Below are 15,512 nucleotides of genomic sequence, written 5' to 3' on the forward strand. Positions count from 1 at the left end.
GGCACACCTTGTACCACCGGTCGCCATGGCTCGAAAGACGACCACTATCAGAAGTCGAGCCGTGGCAAACGCGGCTACCCCGCCAAGCGCAAGAGAAAGTATAACTGCAGTGCCAAGGCTAAGAGATGAAGTACCGCAGAGACTAGGCAGATGAGGCACCTAAAAATTGTCTATGGAAGATTCAGACATGGATTCCATAAAGGAACAAACAACAACCTAAACCCAAATTGGCAGCCGTTGCAGCAACCAGTTCATCTCGAGGATTTCAATCAGTCATAAAATAAATGTTATCATACAAAGCTTGCTTACCTTTAAAGTCCATCAAGTAAAGGTCAGAAACGCGGTCCATTTTTTTAAATGTCTGGCCCCAGCCTATGGAACACGAATATATTTTAATATTCTGTCCTTAAGTCTCTAATTTCTCAAAAAGACACTTCTGCCAGACAACTATACCCATTACTTATTACCTGAAAGTGCAGGGACTTTGAGGAAGCTGCAAATCCAGGAGAAAGTTGTTAAAGAGGGAGACGTCTGCTCTCCCACACGCGAAATGCTTGCTCGCAGCTCGCGTCTTGCAGCTGCGTCTCGCAGTTCCGGTCTCGCGTCTGGTCTCGCGTCTGGCGTCTCTGTCTCTGGGGGCCCGAAGCCGAAGCTGGAAAGAGAGATTCCCGCTTTACCAGAGAGTCACGCTCTGTGATTGGTCTGTCTGTCACACAGTGCCCCGCCCTCGTCGTGCAGACAGACTGAGTCATGCTCTGTGATTGGTCTGATTCAGTGTTCAAAAACTCTCGTGCGCATCCCATGGGCCCCCTCGCTCTTGGTTGCGGTTTTTTTGGCGCCTTCTTTCCCGCTCTTGCACATCTTTCCGCTAACGGTCACTGAATAGGAGCCTAGCTTTCCGGTGTGGCTCTGCCTTCCATACTCCCCGCCACCACGCATCATTTAAATGACTAACTTCCGCTGCCCACAAACCTCTCGTTCCAAAGATATTGCCTCAAAGCATCTCTAAGAAGTATCGTCAAATGTCCGTTTCTTCTAAAACCTGGGCTGCAGATGTGGGGTCCCGAGTTCGATAACACACACACACACACATATACAAGATGAACGAAACCACCTGACAAGACTGGAGCACTTGCTATCCACTAAACCTCTCACCTGCTGAAACTACAGCCTCCAGTGTGCCTCACACGCTCCTCTGGAGAGCAAAGCTCCCCGCCTCTGCTACTCGTCAAAAGCCGCTCCCGGTTGGCCTTTATGGTATATTGATCCTCCGCCTTGGAATCCTGTCTAGATTCTCTATATTGGCTAAAACCAACACGAGACTATCAGGACAAGATCTATGATGTAAGACCAAAAGTGCACTGCCGTTCAAGGAAAGGACAGATGGCTAGGATTACAGAAAGAAAATAACAAGTATTCACACACATGTGCACTACAAAGAAAGCGGAGGAATAGTAGACAGCGCTGCTCAGTGTTTCAAACTGGCGAGGTATCCCAACACAGTACTACAGGCTTGTAAAGTCTCGGCGGTCAGAGGCTAAAGCAAGAGAATCCCTTGAGCCCGGGCATTCTGGATCACCTGGGAAGCATAGCCAAACCCCAGCAAAGAAATAAGTAAGTCGTGTCAAAATTCAGAAAAATGAGAAATTGTGCACTCCAGTCAGGGAGGCACGGAGAATAACTACAGACCTTCACATCTCCCTCCATTCCTCTGAGTCTCAATCCCCCAGGCCCATTTCCAGTTCTGTAGCAGACCACCTGCTGTTGCCTCTCCTCACTCTCTACCTCTCTCTCCCATTTCCAAAGGGACTAAGCAAATCCCCCGCAGAAAACTGTACTTTCATTCCTCCTGTGGACAGCTTCACCCCGCCCTCCTAGCCCATCCCCATTCCTAAATGGCAGCTCCCAATACCTAGAAAAACGTTTTTGCCCAGAATCCCCAGTGGACATCATACCTATCAGGATCCCAGAATGTCCTAGGAGGCAGCACACAACAATCACACTCTCCTAAGAACCGGAGAGGGCAGCAGAAACCAAAGAACAAACACCCAAGCAACAAGGACCAGACCAGAGAGCAGCACGTATGTAGCTGCTTGGATTACTGGGGGCTAGGACGATTCCACGACAGACTCTTACCCTGGAATTTGCCTAATGTGCTTTAAATCAGGCTTGTATGCTTACTTTGGGGTCTCTCTATCTTGGTAATGGGAGACTCTAGCATGCTGGACTAAACATTCTTTGCGTTTACATACTATTTGAGTCTGGGGTATCGTTCTTCAGTGAATCATGGATTCTTACATTACGAATGCTAATTGTGTTCCCCAAAAAACTGTTTGCACAAGAGGGTCTGCGCATAGCCGTGCGTGGGTGGCACACGCCTTTAATCCCAACACTCGGGAGGCAGAGGCAGGCAGATTTCTGAGTTCGAGGCCAGCCTGGTCTACAAAGTGAGTTACAGGACAGCCAGGACTACACAGAGAAACCCTGTCTCGAAAAAAAAAGAAAAAGAAAAGAAAAGAAAAAAAGAAAGAAAAAGAAAAAGAGGGTCTGCACATAGTTTCTGGGAAACTGCCCCCCCCAGGTGGTTCTAACTGGTAAATAAAGATGGCAGCAGCTAGTTGCTGGAGAAGACAGACAGAGGTGGGATTTTAGGATTTCCCTGTCTTGGGACTGGGAGGAGAAGAGAGAGAGATCCGCCATGCGTGGCGACACAGCCATTGCAGTACATTGAACTCCATAGAGACAGCACCGGGGCAAGCGAGAGCCAGACGAGCACTGGGCGACTCTGCCTCGCGGAGGAAAATCAACTAAACATGGGCAAAGGAGATCCTAAGAAGCCGAGAGGCAAAATGTCCTCATATGCATTCTTTGTGCAAACCTGCCAGGAGGAGCACAAGAAGAAGCACCCGGATGCTTCTGTCAACTTCTCAGAGTTCTCCAAGAAGTGCTCNGAGAGGTGGAAGACCATGNCTGCTAAAGAAAAGGGNAAATTTGANGATANGGCAAANGCTGACAAGGCTCGTTATGAAAGAGAAATGAAAACCTACATCCCCCCAAAGGGGAGACCAAAAAGAAGTTCAAGGACCCCAATGCACCCAAGAGGCCTCCTTCGGCCTTCTTCTTCTGTTCTGAGTACCGCCCCAAAATAAAAGGAGAGCATCCTGGCTTATCTGTTGGCGATGTTGCAAAGAAACTAGGAGAGATGTGGAACAACACTGCAGCAGATGACAAGCAGCCCTAGGACAAGGAGGCTGCCAAGCTGAAGAAGTACGAGAAAGATATTGCTGCCTACAGAGCTAAAGGAAAACCTGATGCAGCGAAAAAGGGGGGTGGTCAAGGCTGAAAAGAGCAAGAAAAAGAAAGAGGAAGATGATTAGGAGCAGGAAGAGGATGAGGAAGAAGAGGAAGAGGAGGAAGATGAAGAAGATGATGATGATGAATAAGTTGGTTCTAACGCAGTTATTTTTCTTGTCTATAAAGCATTTAACCCCCCTGTACACAACTCTCTGCTTTTAAAGAAAAAAATTGAAACGTAAGGGCTGTGTAAGATTTGTTTTTAAGTGCCGGGAGTCATGAAACACACCGTTAATCCCAGGCAGAGGCAGGCGGATTTCTGAGTTCGAGGCCAGCCTGGTCTACAAAGTGAGTTCCAGGACAGCCAGGGCTACACAGAGAAACCCTGTCTCAAAAAACAAAAAAAAAAAAGATTTGTTTTTAAACTGTACAGTGTCTTTTTTTGTATAATTAACACACTACCGAATGTGTCTTTAGATAGCCCTGTCCTGGTGGTATTTTCAGTAGCCACTAATCTTGCCTGGTACAGTCTGGGGGTTATAAATTAAAGCAGGTTCTTGTTAGTACACAGCACAAATTAGTTATATATGGGGACAGTAGTTTGGTTTTTGTTTTTTGTTTTGGTTTTATTTTTTTCATCTTCAGTTGTCTCTGATGCAGCTTATATGAAGATAATTGTTGTTCTGTTAACTGAATACCACTCTGTAATTACAAAAAAAAAAAAAATGTGGCCTTTTTGTTGACATTCTGGATGCTTCTAAGTAAATACAATTTTTTATTAAAAAATAAATAAAAAGAAAAGTGTGGAGAGAGGAGAGACAGAGTCTGCCGTGGAGTACATAGACAAGGAGCACCCTGGCTCTGGGCCAAGAAAACGTGGCCCACATGGCTGACTAATGGGAGTTAAGAGCAGCCAAGATGGAACATGGGAATTAGTAAGTAGTAACTCGGAATTATTGGCAGAGGTAGATTCTAGCAGCATGGAGGCTAGGCAGTCACCCAGCTATTGTGCAGCTTAAGGTTTGTTAAAATATAAAGGCTCTGTGTGGGGTGGGGGAGTTCATTCAAGAGCATAAGCCACTGAGGCCAGTAGTCTCTGAGTGTGAAGACCAGTAGGTCTCTGGGGTTTGTTTTGGTTTTTGGTTTATGGAGACAGGGTTTCTCTGTGTAGTTTTTGGATGTCCTGGAACTCACTCTGTGGACCAGGCTGGCCTCGAACTCAGAGATCCTCCTGCCTCTGCCTCCCATGTGCTAGAATGAAAGGGATGTGCCACCACTGCCCAGCTATTTTATTTTCTTCTTTAAAGCAAGAATTTGAAAAGACTGAAAGTTCTTTAGTTCCAGGATAGTTTAGCCCAGCAGTTTAAGAGCACCAGCTAATTTCCAAAGAACCTAGATAGCTCACTTCTAGCTCTAACTCCAGGGCATCGAAGTCCATATTCTGGCCTCCACAGGCATTATACCCACATGGCACACATAAATGCAGGCAAAACACTCACACACATAAAATAACTATAATATTTCAATTCATAAATTTGTAGTTCCAAGGCATGTTTCTGTTGCTTTTGCTCTTATCAAATCTGATGTTTTGAACCTGACTTTAATGTAATCCAGGTACTCTATGCTAGGCCAACACCCTACCCTCTGACCTACATCTTCAGTACCTCCTATCAAGTCAAAACTACCTATTGCCTGTCTAGCAGACTCACAGAAAGTTTATATATCCTATTGTGGTACTTTGAATATGTTTGGCCCATGGGACGTGGCACTATTAGAATGTGTGGCCTTTTTGGAGGAAGTATGTCACTGTGGGGGTGGGCTTTGAGACCTCCTAGCTTCCTGGAAGACAGTCTTTTCCTGGTTCCCTTTGGATCAAGATGCAGAACTCTTTTTTTTTTAATTTTTAAAAGCTTTATTTATTTATTATATGTAATTACACTGTAGCTGTCTTCAGACACTCCAGAAGAGGGTGTCAGATCTTGTTACAGATGGTTATGAGCCACCATGTGGTTGCTGGGATTTGAACTCAGGACCTTTGGAAGAGCAGTCGGGTGCTCTTACCCACTGAGCCATTTCACCAGCCCAAGATGCAGAACTCTTAGCTCCTTCTTTAGCACTATGTCTGCCTGGATGCTGCCATGATTCCTGCCATAATGATAATGGACTGAACCTCTGAACCTTGAAGCCAGTCCCAATGAAAGGTTGACCTTTATAAGAATTGCCTTGGTCATGGTGTCTCTTTACAGCAAAGAAACTCTAAGACACCCAACTAGCTTCAAATGGTTTTAGGTGGCATAGAATACATAAATAAACTTGCCTCTGGGGATGGCGAGATGGCTCAGCAGGTAAGAGCACTGACTACTCTTCTGAAGGTCCTGAGTTCAAATCCCAGCAACCACATGGTAGATCACAACCACCCATAATGAGATGTGACGCCCTCTTCTGGCATGTCTAAAGACAGCTACAGTGTACTTATGTATAATAATAAATCTTTAAACAAACAAACAAACAAACAAGCTTGCTTCTACCTTATACATACACAATGCCTGCAAGTAAAAAAAAAAAAAAAAAAAAAACTTGTACTGAAATCTCCATTAAGACACCACACAGGCTCCAGATTTGCAGACAAACCAAATATCAACACATTAGTAAGCATGTGGCAGACCCTGGCTTCCATCCAAAGTTCCCCAAAACAATTTTTTTGTCATTAGCAAGGCTCTGAGTTTCTCATCATGTGATAGAGCCTTATGTGGCATTTTTTAAGCCCTGTGCATCTCAATCAGCTTTGGGGTGGAAGATCATAAGCAGAGACCTAGGCTCCTATTCTGAAAACATTAACAAAGTTCCCTCCTAACTCTGACAGTATCAGAAGCCATCATTATATATCATGGGGGGGATGGGATATCTAAACTAATTTCTTTACCCTCTTCAAATTTCTCTGCATCTAGCCCTGCATGAAAGTCCAGTATTCAGAAGGCAAAGCATTTGAAGCCAGAATGAGACTCTGGGCTTTGGGTTTGGGGGGGTGTTTGTTTGTTTGTTTGTTTGTGGTTCTGGTTTTTGTTATATTTTGGTTTGGTTTCTACATTTAGAGAACACAAAACAGTGAAGAAAGAGAAGACAGAAAACAGCATTCCTGCCTTTGCCTGCTGTTTTGCTTCCAAAAATGGTCAATTATAATCTAAAAATATAGCACTGGAAACTTCTTAAATAATTTATAGTTTTTGGTTGCTTTTATTAAAGAAGTTTATAATAAACATTGCCATAATTCTTCTAGACTCTTTTGTGCATAATTTATAAATTATCTTTATCATAGATGTGAATATAGAAAAAATACATAGTGTGTAGGGTCCAGAACTGTCCACAGTTTTAATTATCCACTGGAGGCTTTGGAATGTAGTCTCTACGGATAAGGGGACTACGGTACTGTGATTAATGCCCCAGCTTCCATATCTTCCTAGAGTTAACTAAATCCTCATGTATCACGCAATGTATAGCCTTGTGCTCTTAGAGTCCAGTTGTTTCCATCCAACCTAATTTCATCATCCACAAAATGGGAATAAAAGTAGTTCTAGACTTCTGCTTCAATGAATAATGTACATTTAAAATGTAGAATCGGGATGCAAATAGAATGCAGTAAATAACAACTGTCAGCTCCCATTATCATTTCCCATCTCCTGGTTAGTGAATTAAAGGCTTCCTAATGCCATCACCACATCTAGATTTCTTTTTTTTTTTTTTTAAGATTTATTTATTCTTATATGTAAGTACACTGTAGCTGTCTTCAGACATTCCAGAAGAGGGCGTCAGATCTCATTATGGATGGTTGTGAGCCACCATGCAGTTGCTGGGATTTGAACTCAGGACCTTTGGAAGAGCAGCCAGTGCTCTTACCCGCTGAGCCATCTCACCATTCCCCCACATCTAGATTTCTAATTCAACTGTACCTTCTTCATTAATAGACAAGCAGGCAAATAAACAATGCATCTTAGAGGTTTTTTGTTTGGGGTTTTTTTTGGTTTTTTTGTTTGTTTGTTTGTTTGCTTGCTTGCTTGTTTTGCCTGTCAGCCTTGAACTTTATCGTGGTTGTCGTCTCGGGCCTTGACTGCGTACTTGCGCAGTGGGTACAACCGCTCTTTCTGCTGCTGCTTCTTGGCCTTCAGCTTCTCCTCGTGTTTGGCGAGGCAGCGGCGCGTGGCTCTCTAGTCTTCTTGGGTCGCAGGTCCAGGGGCTTGTACTTCTTGCTCTTGTAGAATTTCCTGAGGTTTTCTTTATTATTATTATTATTAGATATTTTCTTTATTTACATTTCAAATGTTATCCCCTTTCCTAGTTTCCCCTCTGAAAATCCCCTTTTCTCTCCCCAACTCCCTGCTCCCCAACCCACCCACTCCCGCTTCCTAGCCCTGGCATTCCCCTATACTGGGGCATAGAACCTTCACAGGACCAAGGGCATCTCCTTCCACCGATGCCCACTAAGGCCATCCTCTACTACATATGCAGCTGGAGCCAAGGGTCCCTCTTTGGTTGATGATTTAGTCCCTGGGAGCTCTGGGGGTTAGTTCATATTGTTGTTCCTCCTAGGGGGCTGCAAACCCCTTCAGCTCCTGGGTACTTTGTCTAGCTCCTTCATTGGGGATCCTGTGCTCCGTCCAATGGATGACTGTGAGCCTCCACTTCTGTATTTGTCAGGCACTGGCAGAGCCTCTCAGGAGACAACTATATCAAGCTCCTGTCAGCAAGCTCTTATTAGCATCTGCCATAGTGTCTGGGTTTTCTTTTTGAGTCTGGTTAAGGACATTGAGGACTCCGGCGATGAATTTGCATACGACTCCTATCTTGGAGAGCCTCCTGTCACTTTGGCGACGCGAAGCTGAGACAATTCAACCTTCAGATCATCCAGTTGTTGCTGCAGCTCCTCCTCCTTCTTGCCATGCAGGTCCCGAGCTTTAATCTTGGCCATTTCTGCGTTATTTAAGGCTGAGGACGCCTGTTCGAGAGCCATCTTAGAGCTCTTAACTCAGTAATTATTTAATGCTAGGAAAGGTATACAGGGGGCTGGAGAGATGGCTCAGTAGTTAAGAGCACTGGCTGCTCTTTCAAAGGACCCAGGTTCAATTCACTCACAAATGTCTGTAACTCCAGTTCCAGAGGATTTAACACCCACACACAAACATACATGCCAACAAAACTCCAATGCATACAAAATAAATAAAAAGTCTTTTTTTTGAGACAGAGTTTCTTTGCATAGCTTTGACTATCCTAGAACTCACTCTGTACACCAGGAGGGCCTCAAACTCACAGATCTACCTGCCTCTGCCTCCCAAGTGCTGGGATTAATAAATCATTTTTTAAAAAAGAAAAGGTATACAGAAATCATGTATTGGTTAATATTAAATGTAAACAGGACTGATATAATGTCAGAGATCACACTGCACTCTAGAAGGATCAGTGAATAAAAGAAAATGCACAAAAAAGATAGAAATTTGTATATTTGCATGAGTATCTCCAATTGTTTTTTACTTACTATGACCTCTTTAGATGCTACACTAAGTATGCCATAGATTTTCCCTTGTCCTATTCTAGAACAAGGAAATTCTATAATTTATCTGTCCTATAATTTAACAAAATGTTGTGGAAATAGTGAAATACATAGTACCACAAATGAGTGGACACCTTGAACTCTAAAATGAGAGCATGAAAAAGATTTTCATTAACTGAATGGATTCAAAGAGAGTACGTGAGCAAGAATGCCAACCAATTCACAAGGTCTCATGGCCCCCTGTTAACAGAATAAAAAGATTCTCAGAATAAGCATGCAATGATAGTCAGAAAATTTCTAAAAGCAAATTATCAACAGTATGAGAAAGGCCAGTTTGTTCTTCCAGATAATAAAACTGCTGTGAGTTAAATTATATGATAATAGTGTAAATAGATAAAAGAACAGAATAGAAAGCTAGGTGTGATGGTACATACCTTTCATCCCAGCACTGGGGAAGCAGAGGCAGGTGGACATCTGAGTTCAAGGCCAGCCTGGTCTACATATTGAGTTCCAGGACAGCTAGGACTACACAGAGAAACCCTGTCTCAAAACAAACCAAAAAAAGAAAAAAAAGAAAAGAAAAAACAAATAAACAAAAAACGAAAGAAGGAAGGAAGAAAGAAAAAAGACAAAAAAGAAAGGAAGGAAGGAAGGAAAAACAGAAAAGAAAAATGGTCTGTAAATAAACAAACCCAAATATATACAGTATAGAAACTATTTAAATCTGTAGGGTAAAGAATCATTCAAAAAAAAAGTTGAAACAACTGCATAGCCATTTCTTTTCTTTATGAAGGCAAATAAAACAACATTAATCAAGATCCTTACTATTTAACGAACCAAATTAAATTCTAGAGCATGATCTAGAGCCAGAAACACAAAGGAAAATAATAGGAAGGAGCGTATTTGGGGGGATATTGTCCTGCTGCGGTTTTGTTTGTTTGTTTGTTTGTTTTGTTTTTCAACCATGAGGATTAAACCTAGGACCTCACACATGCTCTAGGCTCAGCCCTGGTAAATTGTTGTTCTTTCTATTTCTGAGATAAGCTTTCACTGTATAGCCATGGCTGGCTGGAATTCATGATGATGATGATGATGATGATGATGATGATGATTATTATTAGTCTAGGCTTGCCTCAAATTCACAAAGATTTGCCTGCTGGGGTTAAAAGCATGTGCCCAGCATGCCTTGGCCCCAAATAAGTTTCAGAAATACTAAAAATAAATCCTTACAAATGGCAAAATAAACAAAGGGGAAAGAAGAAAAGATTTTACAATATATACGTGTATAATTGTCATTTCCAAGGCTTACTGCCACTGTCTGCTCACAGCCATACAGTCTAATCTAGACCTAGTATGTTTTCAGCCTCTGAGATGTGCTGCTCAATAAGCTCGCCCTTTCTAGCTCTATCTGCAAACTCTGGATTTGACTGAGAAACCCTGCCTCAAAAAAATTAGGTGGAAGGGCTATTGAGCATGATTTCTTTCTTTCTTTTTTTTTGTATTTTTTTATTGAATATTTTCTTCATTTACAATTCAAATGCTATCCCAAAAGTCCCTTATACCCTCCCCCCCACCCGAGCATGATTTCTAACATTAACTTTGGGGCCTATGCATGAATGCATGACCACATATATTTGCACCCACACATGTGTATGTCTATACATATGCACAACATGCATGTACAAATGCACATGAGAAAAGAAAAAATAGGAAATAATTTTAAAAATGTAAAAACATATAAAAAGGCTAACAAGATAGCTCAGCTGGGGCTGGAAAGATGGTTCAGTGGCTAAGAGCACTGGCAGCTCTTCCAGAGGTCCTTAGTTCAAATCCCAGCAACTACTTGGTGGCTCACAACCATCTGTAATGAGATCCTATGCCCTTTTCTGGAGTGTCTGAAGACAGCTACAGTGTACTTACATAATAAATAAATCTTTTTTAAAAATAAAAGACAGCTCAGCTGGTTAAGGTGCTTGTCCTGCAAGCCCAGAGACCTGAGTTCAATCCCTAGACCTCACATAAATGTGGAAGGAGAGAACCAACTCCACAAATTGCCTTCTCGCTCCCACAGACATGCTGTGGCATGAAGGCTCACACACATATCATGCACATACAGTCAACAATAATAAATAAAATGTTAGATATTAAAACAAAATTTTATCGAGAAGATAAGCACTTAGCTAAAATTACATTCATGTCGGAATCATGTCTCGAAGAGTAGTACTGAAATGCCCATGTGTCTACCTTTGAGTAGTGGAATTTAGGAGAATTCTCTCCTTTTCAACAACTGAGAATCAGACCCAGGGTTTCATGTATGATTCATGTATGACAGGCAAAGCACTGCCACTGAGTACACCCTTGGCCTACCTTTTATTCATATTTTTCTGAAACCTTAGTCTCTCTACAATGGGGATTTTTGTAAAGACTTATTTCTTTGTTTTATGTATATGGGTGCACTGTCGCTGTCGCTGTCTTCAGACGCACCAGAAGAGGGCACCAGAGCTCATTATAGATGGGCCACCAGGTGGTTGCTGGGAATTGAACTTAGGACCTCTGGAAGAACAGCCAGTGCTCTTAACCACTGAGCCATCTCTCCAGCCCCCATGAACACTTGTTTTTATCATTAAAAGAAAAAGTTAAGTTAATGTTCACAAGGAAAAAAAAAACACACAGAAAGATGAAGTTTTTATCTGATTGGCATATGTGTTCCCCAACAAAATAGGCGGCAAACTTAAGAATGAGAGTAGGAGGGGATGATTGACAAATACAAATGAGGTAAGGACAAGCAGTTTAAAAAAGCAAGCCAGCCGGGCGTGGTGGTGCACGCCTTTAATCCCAGCACTCGGGAGGCAGAGGCAGGTGGATTTCTGAGTTCAAGGCCAGCCTGGTCTACAGAGTGAGTTCCAGGACAGCCAGGGCTACACAGAGAAATCCTGNCTCGAAAAACAAACAAACAAACAAAAGAGCAAAACAAGAGAATTTTCTTTTCTTTCTTTCTTTCTTTCTTTCTTTCTTTCTTTCTTTCTTTCTTTCTTTCTTTCTTCTTTTTATGGTTTTTCGAGACAGGGCTTCTCTGTGTAGCTCTGCCTGTCCTAGAACTCACTTTGTAGACCAGGCTGGCCTCGAATTCAGAAATCCGCCTGCCTCTGCCCCCCGAGTGCTGGAATTAAAGGCGTGTGCCACCATGCCCCGCTACGAGAGCATTTTCAACCACATACATGTGTGACCATCATTAATGTGCTCAGTCATGTCCTCAACAATACTGGCTTGCGCCGGGCAGTGGTGGCGCATGCCTTTAATCCCAGCACTTGGGAGGCAGAGGCAGGTGGATTTCTGGGTTCAAAGCCAGCCTGGTCTACAGAGTGAGTTCCAGGACAGCCAAGGCTACACAGAGAAACCCTGTCTCAAAAAACTTAAAAAAAAATACTGGCTTGCACAGGTTAAACTGAAGCTATGAATGTTTGCATTCCTGCAGGGGCTGGAAGGGAATCTGGAGTTTTGACTGGAGAGTTGGAAGCATTTGCAAAATAGTGATACTAACAATATAAAAATGCAGGAATTTAGGTGGGTAAGAAAGCAAGCAAAGACTGAAAGAGCATGATGAAAAGAGAAGGTATGTGGGAGGGCTCCGTGATGTTTATGGAGGCATCACCTGACGTCAAAGGACTGTAGTGGGGTTATTTGAACAAGTGAGGGGGAGCACAGCAAGCTGTAGGTGAAGAACCTGTTTTGTTTCTCAAGACAGGGTTTCTCTGTATAGCCCTGGCTGTCCTGGAACTCACTTTGTAAACCAGGCTGGCCTCGAACTCAGAAATCCGCCTGCCTCTGCCTTCTGAGTGCTGGGATTAAAGGCGTGCGCCACCACACCCGATTTTTTGTCATTTTTTTTTATTATTGGTTTTGAAGAACCAGTTTGAATTAGTGATTTCAGAAGCCTCAATTCTGGCAAGCTCTATTGTCTGGCTACATGAGTGACATAATTTTAAAGATTTATTTATTTATTTTATGTATGAGTACACCATTGCTTTCTTCAGACACACCAGAAGAGGGCGTCAGATCTCATTACAGATGATTGTGAGCTACCATGTGGTTGCTGGGAATTGAACTCAGGACCTCTGGAAGAGCAGTCAGCGCTCTCAACTGCTGAACCATCTCTCCAGCCTGACACATAATTATATACATTTATAAGGTATAGTATAATCCTTCAATACACAATGTATACAATACATAATGATCAAATCAGGGTTATTAGCACCTCCAGCTGCTCAAACATGTGCCACGTCTCCTTGGTTTGTTTTTTTTTTGGGGGGGGGGAGGGGAAGGCTAGCCTTAAACTGGTGATACTCCTGCCTTTGTTTCCTGATGGTAAGATGCTAGAAATGTACCACCATGCCTACATAGTCTCTCTCAGATCTTTCCCTCTCCCTCAATCTTTCATCCCCTCTCTGTTAGTTTTCAGAGATAAGAGTCCCAGGGTATTGGTATGCTAGGCAAGAGCTCTACCACTTGAGCTACTACTCCTAGACCAACACCACTAATAATTTAAATTTATGTTAGCATAAACACATTTAAAATATACATATTAATTGGGTGCCCTGTGGTGATATGATACAGATATACCTGCTATAATGTTCAAAGTAAAGTAAATGAGTCTTAGATGTATACCCAAAGGGCAATCGAGTTGGTAGACTGGTGTCCTAGAAGGCACAAAACCAGGTACCATAGCACATGCCTATAATCCTAGCACTCAGGAGGCAGAGGTGAGAAGATCAGTTCAAAGTCATCCTTGGCTACATATAATAGCAAGATCAAGGGCAGCCTGTCTAAAAAATAAGTACTTAAAAAAGAAAAAAAAGAAAAAAACTTCAACCAAGGCTGGGGGCAGGGGAGAGAGAGCAGCAGAAAGAGAAAGCATGGGCCACCTGATGAGAGAGATGCTGTGAAACGCCAGTCTTGTGGTCATCATACTGACACAGAAACCATGTTTACCTGCAGAAGATCAAGCCCACAAGGTCAAATGACCTTCCAGCAGGCAGCACTAATTGAACTCGGGTGATTCACAAAGAAAGGAGAAGACAAAAAGAAACAAAGGAAGTGCTTAGCCTTGCAGGGACTTGATGTGGAGGGATACTCAGGGAGCCCAAGCCACTCCCTTGGAGGAAAAGTGTAGGCCAGAGGGGAGAAGAATTGTAAGGGGTGACAGGGAGGCAGGGCAGTGATTGGGAATGAATAAATAAAAATAAACAAGCCAAGCAAACAAGATATGAAGGTGGGGGGGGCAGGAGAGGCAAATTGGCTATGGGTAGTTTCAAGATATATTCCTTACAAGCATTAAATTATCAAAGAATAAACAAAAGTTTTTAAAGGGCTTTTTTTGTTTTTGTTTTTGTTTTTGTTTTTGAGATGGGGTCTTACTTTTGTAGCCCAGGCTGGTCTGAAACTGACTCTGCAGACCAGGCTGGTCTCCAACTCATACAGCACTAAACTCCTAAGCACTGCATTCAAGACAATAACACCACACCCAACTGAATCTAAATTAGTTTATATGTTAACATTAAAAGAATTAATTAGGGGGCTGGAGAAATGGATCAGTCATGAAGAGCAACTACTGCTCTTCCTGAGGACCTGAATTCAATTCTCAGCCCCCACATCAGATGGCTAACCCCAGGTCCAGGGGGGGTCTCACATCTCTGACCTCTATGGGCTCTTGCATTCGTCCACAGGTACCCACAGGTACCCACCCCGCCACACACAGAGACATAATTAAAATAATAAAAATCTTTTCAAAGCTGGGCGTGGTGGCGCACACCTTTAATCCCAGCACTTGGGAGGCAGAGGCAGGCGGATTTCTGAGTTCGAGGCCAGCCTGGTCTACAAAGTGAGTTCCAGGACAGCCAGGGCTATACAGAGAAACCCTGTCTCGAAAAACCAAAAAAAAAAAAAACTTTTCAAAAGGGAATTAATTTAAAAAAACAAACAGGGCTGGTGAGATGGCTCAGTGGGTAAGAGCACCCGACTGCTCTTCCGAAGGTCCGGAGTTCAAATCCCAGCAACCATATGGTGGCTCACAACCATTTGTAACAAGATCTGACTCCCTCTTCTGGAGTGTCTGAGGAAAGCTACAGTGTACTTATAAATAATAAATAAATAAATAAATATCTTTTAAAAACAAACAAACAAACAAACCAGAGTAAAAGAGTAAAGTAGCTGTCGTAATGGTTTAAACTTCATTGTCAGTTTGACTGGGTTTGGAATCACCCAGGTGATCTACTTGTGTGCGTGTCTTTGAGGGAGTTTCCAGAGAGATTAACTGAGGATGAAAAATCCTCCCTGAATGTGGACAACACCATCACCTGGGCTGGGGGCTCAGGTGGAATTAAAAGGGAAAATAGAGAAATCTAGCTGAGCATTATCTTTCTGGTTGGCACCACAAATCAAGCCATTCTTCTCACCATGCGTTCTCTTCATGATGACCTACATCTCTTCGGACTACGAGAAAAGGAAAAAGAAACTCCTTATTAACTTGTCTTTTTTTTGTCCAATATTTGTTCATAGCAATGAGAAAATGATGAAAACATTCAAAATCCTTTCTTCTAGCTTTTTGCAATATGTAGTATATTATCATTACCTATATTCATCTTACTGGGTAATAGCATATCATTTCTAGGTATTGGGA

At 42.7% G+C, this 15,512-nt stretch overlaps 1 protein-coding gene and 3 pseudogenes across 2 annotated transcripts in view; 2 read left to right on the forward strand and 2 right to left on the reverse strand.

Annotated features, from left to right (window-relative positions):
• The window catches only part of LOC110313693, a 2,375-nt pseudogene extending 2,091 nt beyond the window's left edge, over positions 1–284 (forward strand).
• Positions 1–581, reverse strand: part of Tex11 (testis expressed 11) — a 205,034-nt gene extending 204,453 nt beyond the window's left edge. For both annotated transcript variants that reach the window (XM_021187817.1, XM_021187818.1), the window contains exons 1-2: positions 468–581; positions 310–372 (exon numbers count right to left, since the gene is read on the reverse strand). In XM_021187817.1, coding sequence (XP_021043476.1) covers positions 310–349 — 40 coding nt within the window. In that variant the 5' untranslated portion in view covers positions 350–372; positions 468–581. The remainder of the gene's footprint in view (positions 1–309; positions 373–467) is intronic.
• A 2,232-nt stretch (positions 582–2,813) lies between these two features.
• LOC110314240 lies at positions 2,814–3,443 on the forward strand (annotated as a pseudogene).
• A 3,915-nt stretch (positions 3,444–7,358) lies between these two features.
• Positions 7,359–8,257, reverse strand: LOC110314428 (annotated as a pseudogene).
• Between the last annotated feature and the right edge of the window lie 7,255 nt (positions 8,258–15,512).

This window comes from Mus pahari, chromosome X (assembly GCF_900095145.1).
Source record: "Mus pahari chromosome X, PAHARI_EIJ_v1.1, whole genome shotgun sequence".
NCBI lineage: Eukaryota > Metazoa > Chordata > Mammalia > Rodentia > Muridae > Mus > Mus pahari.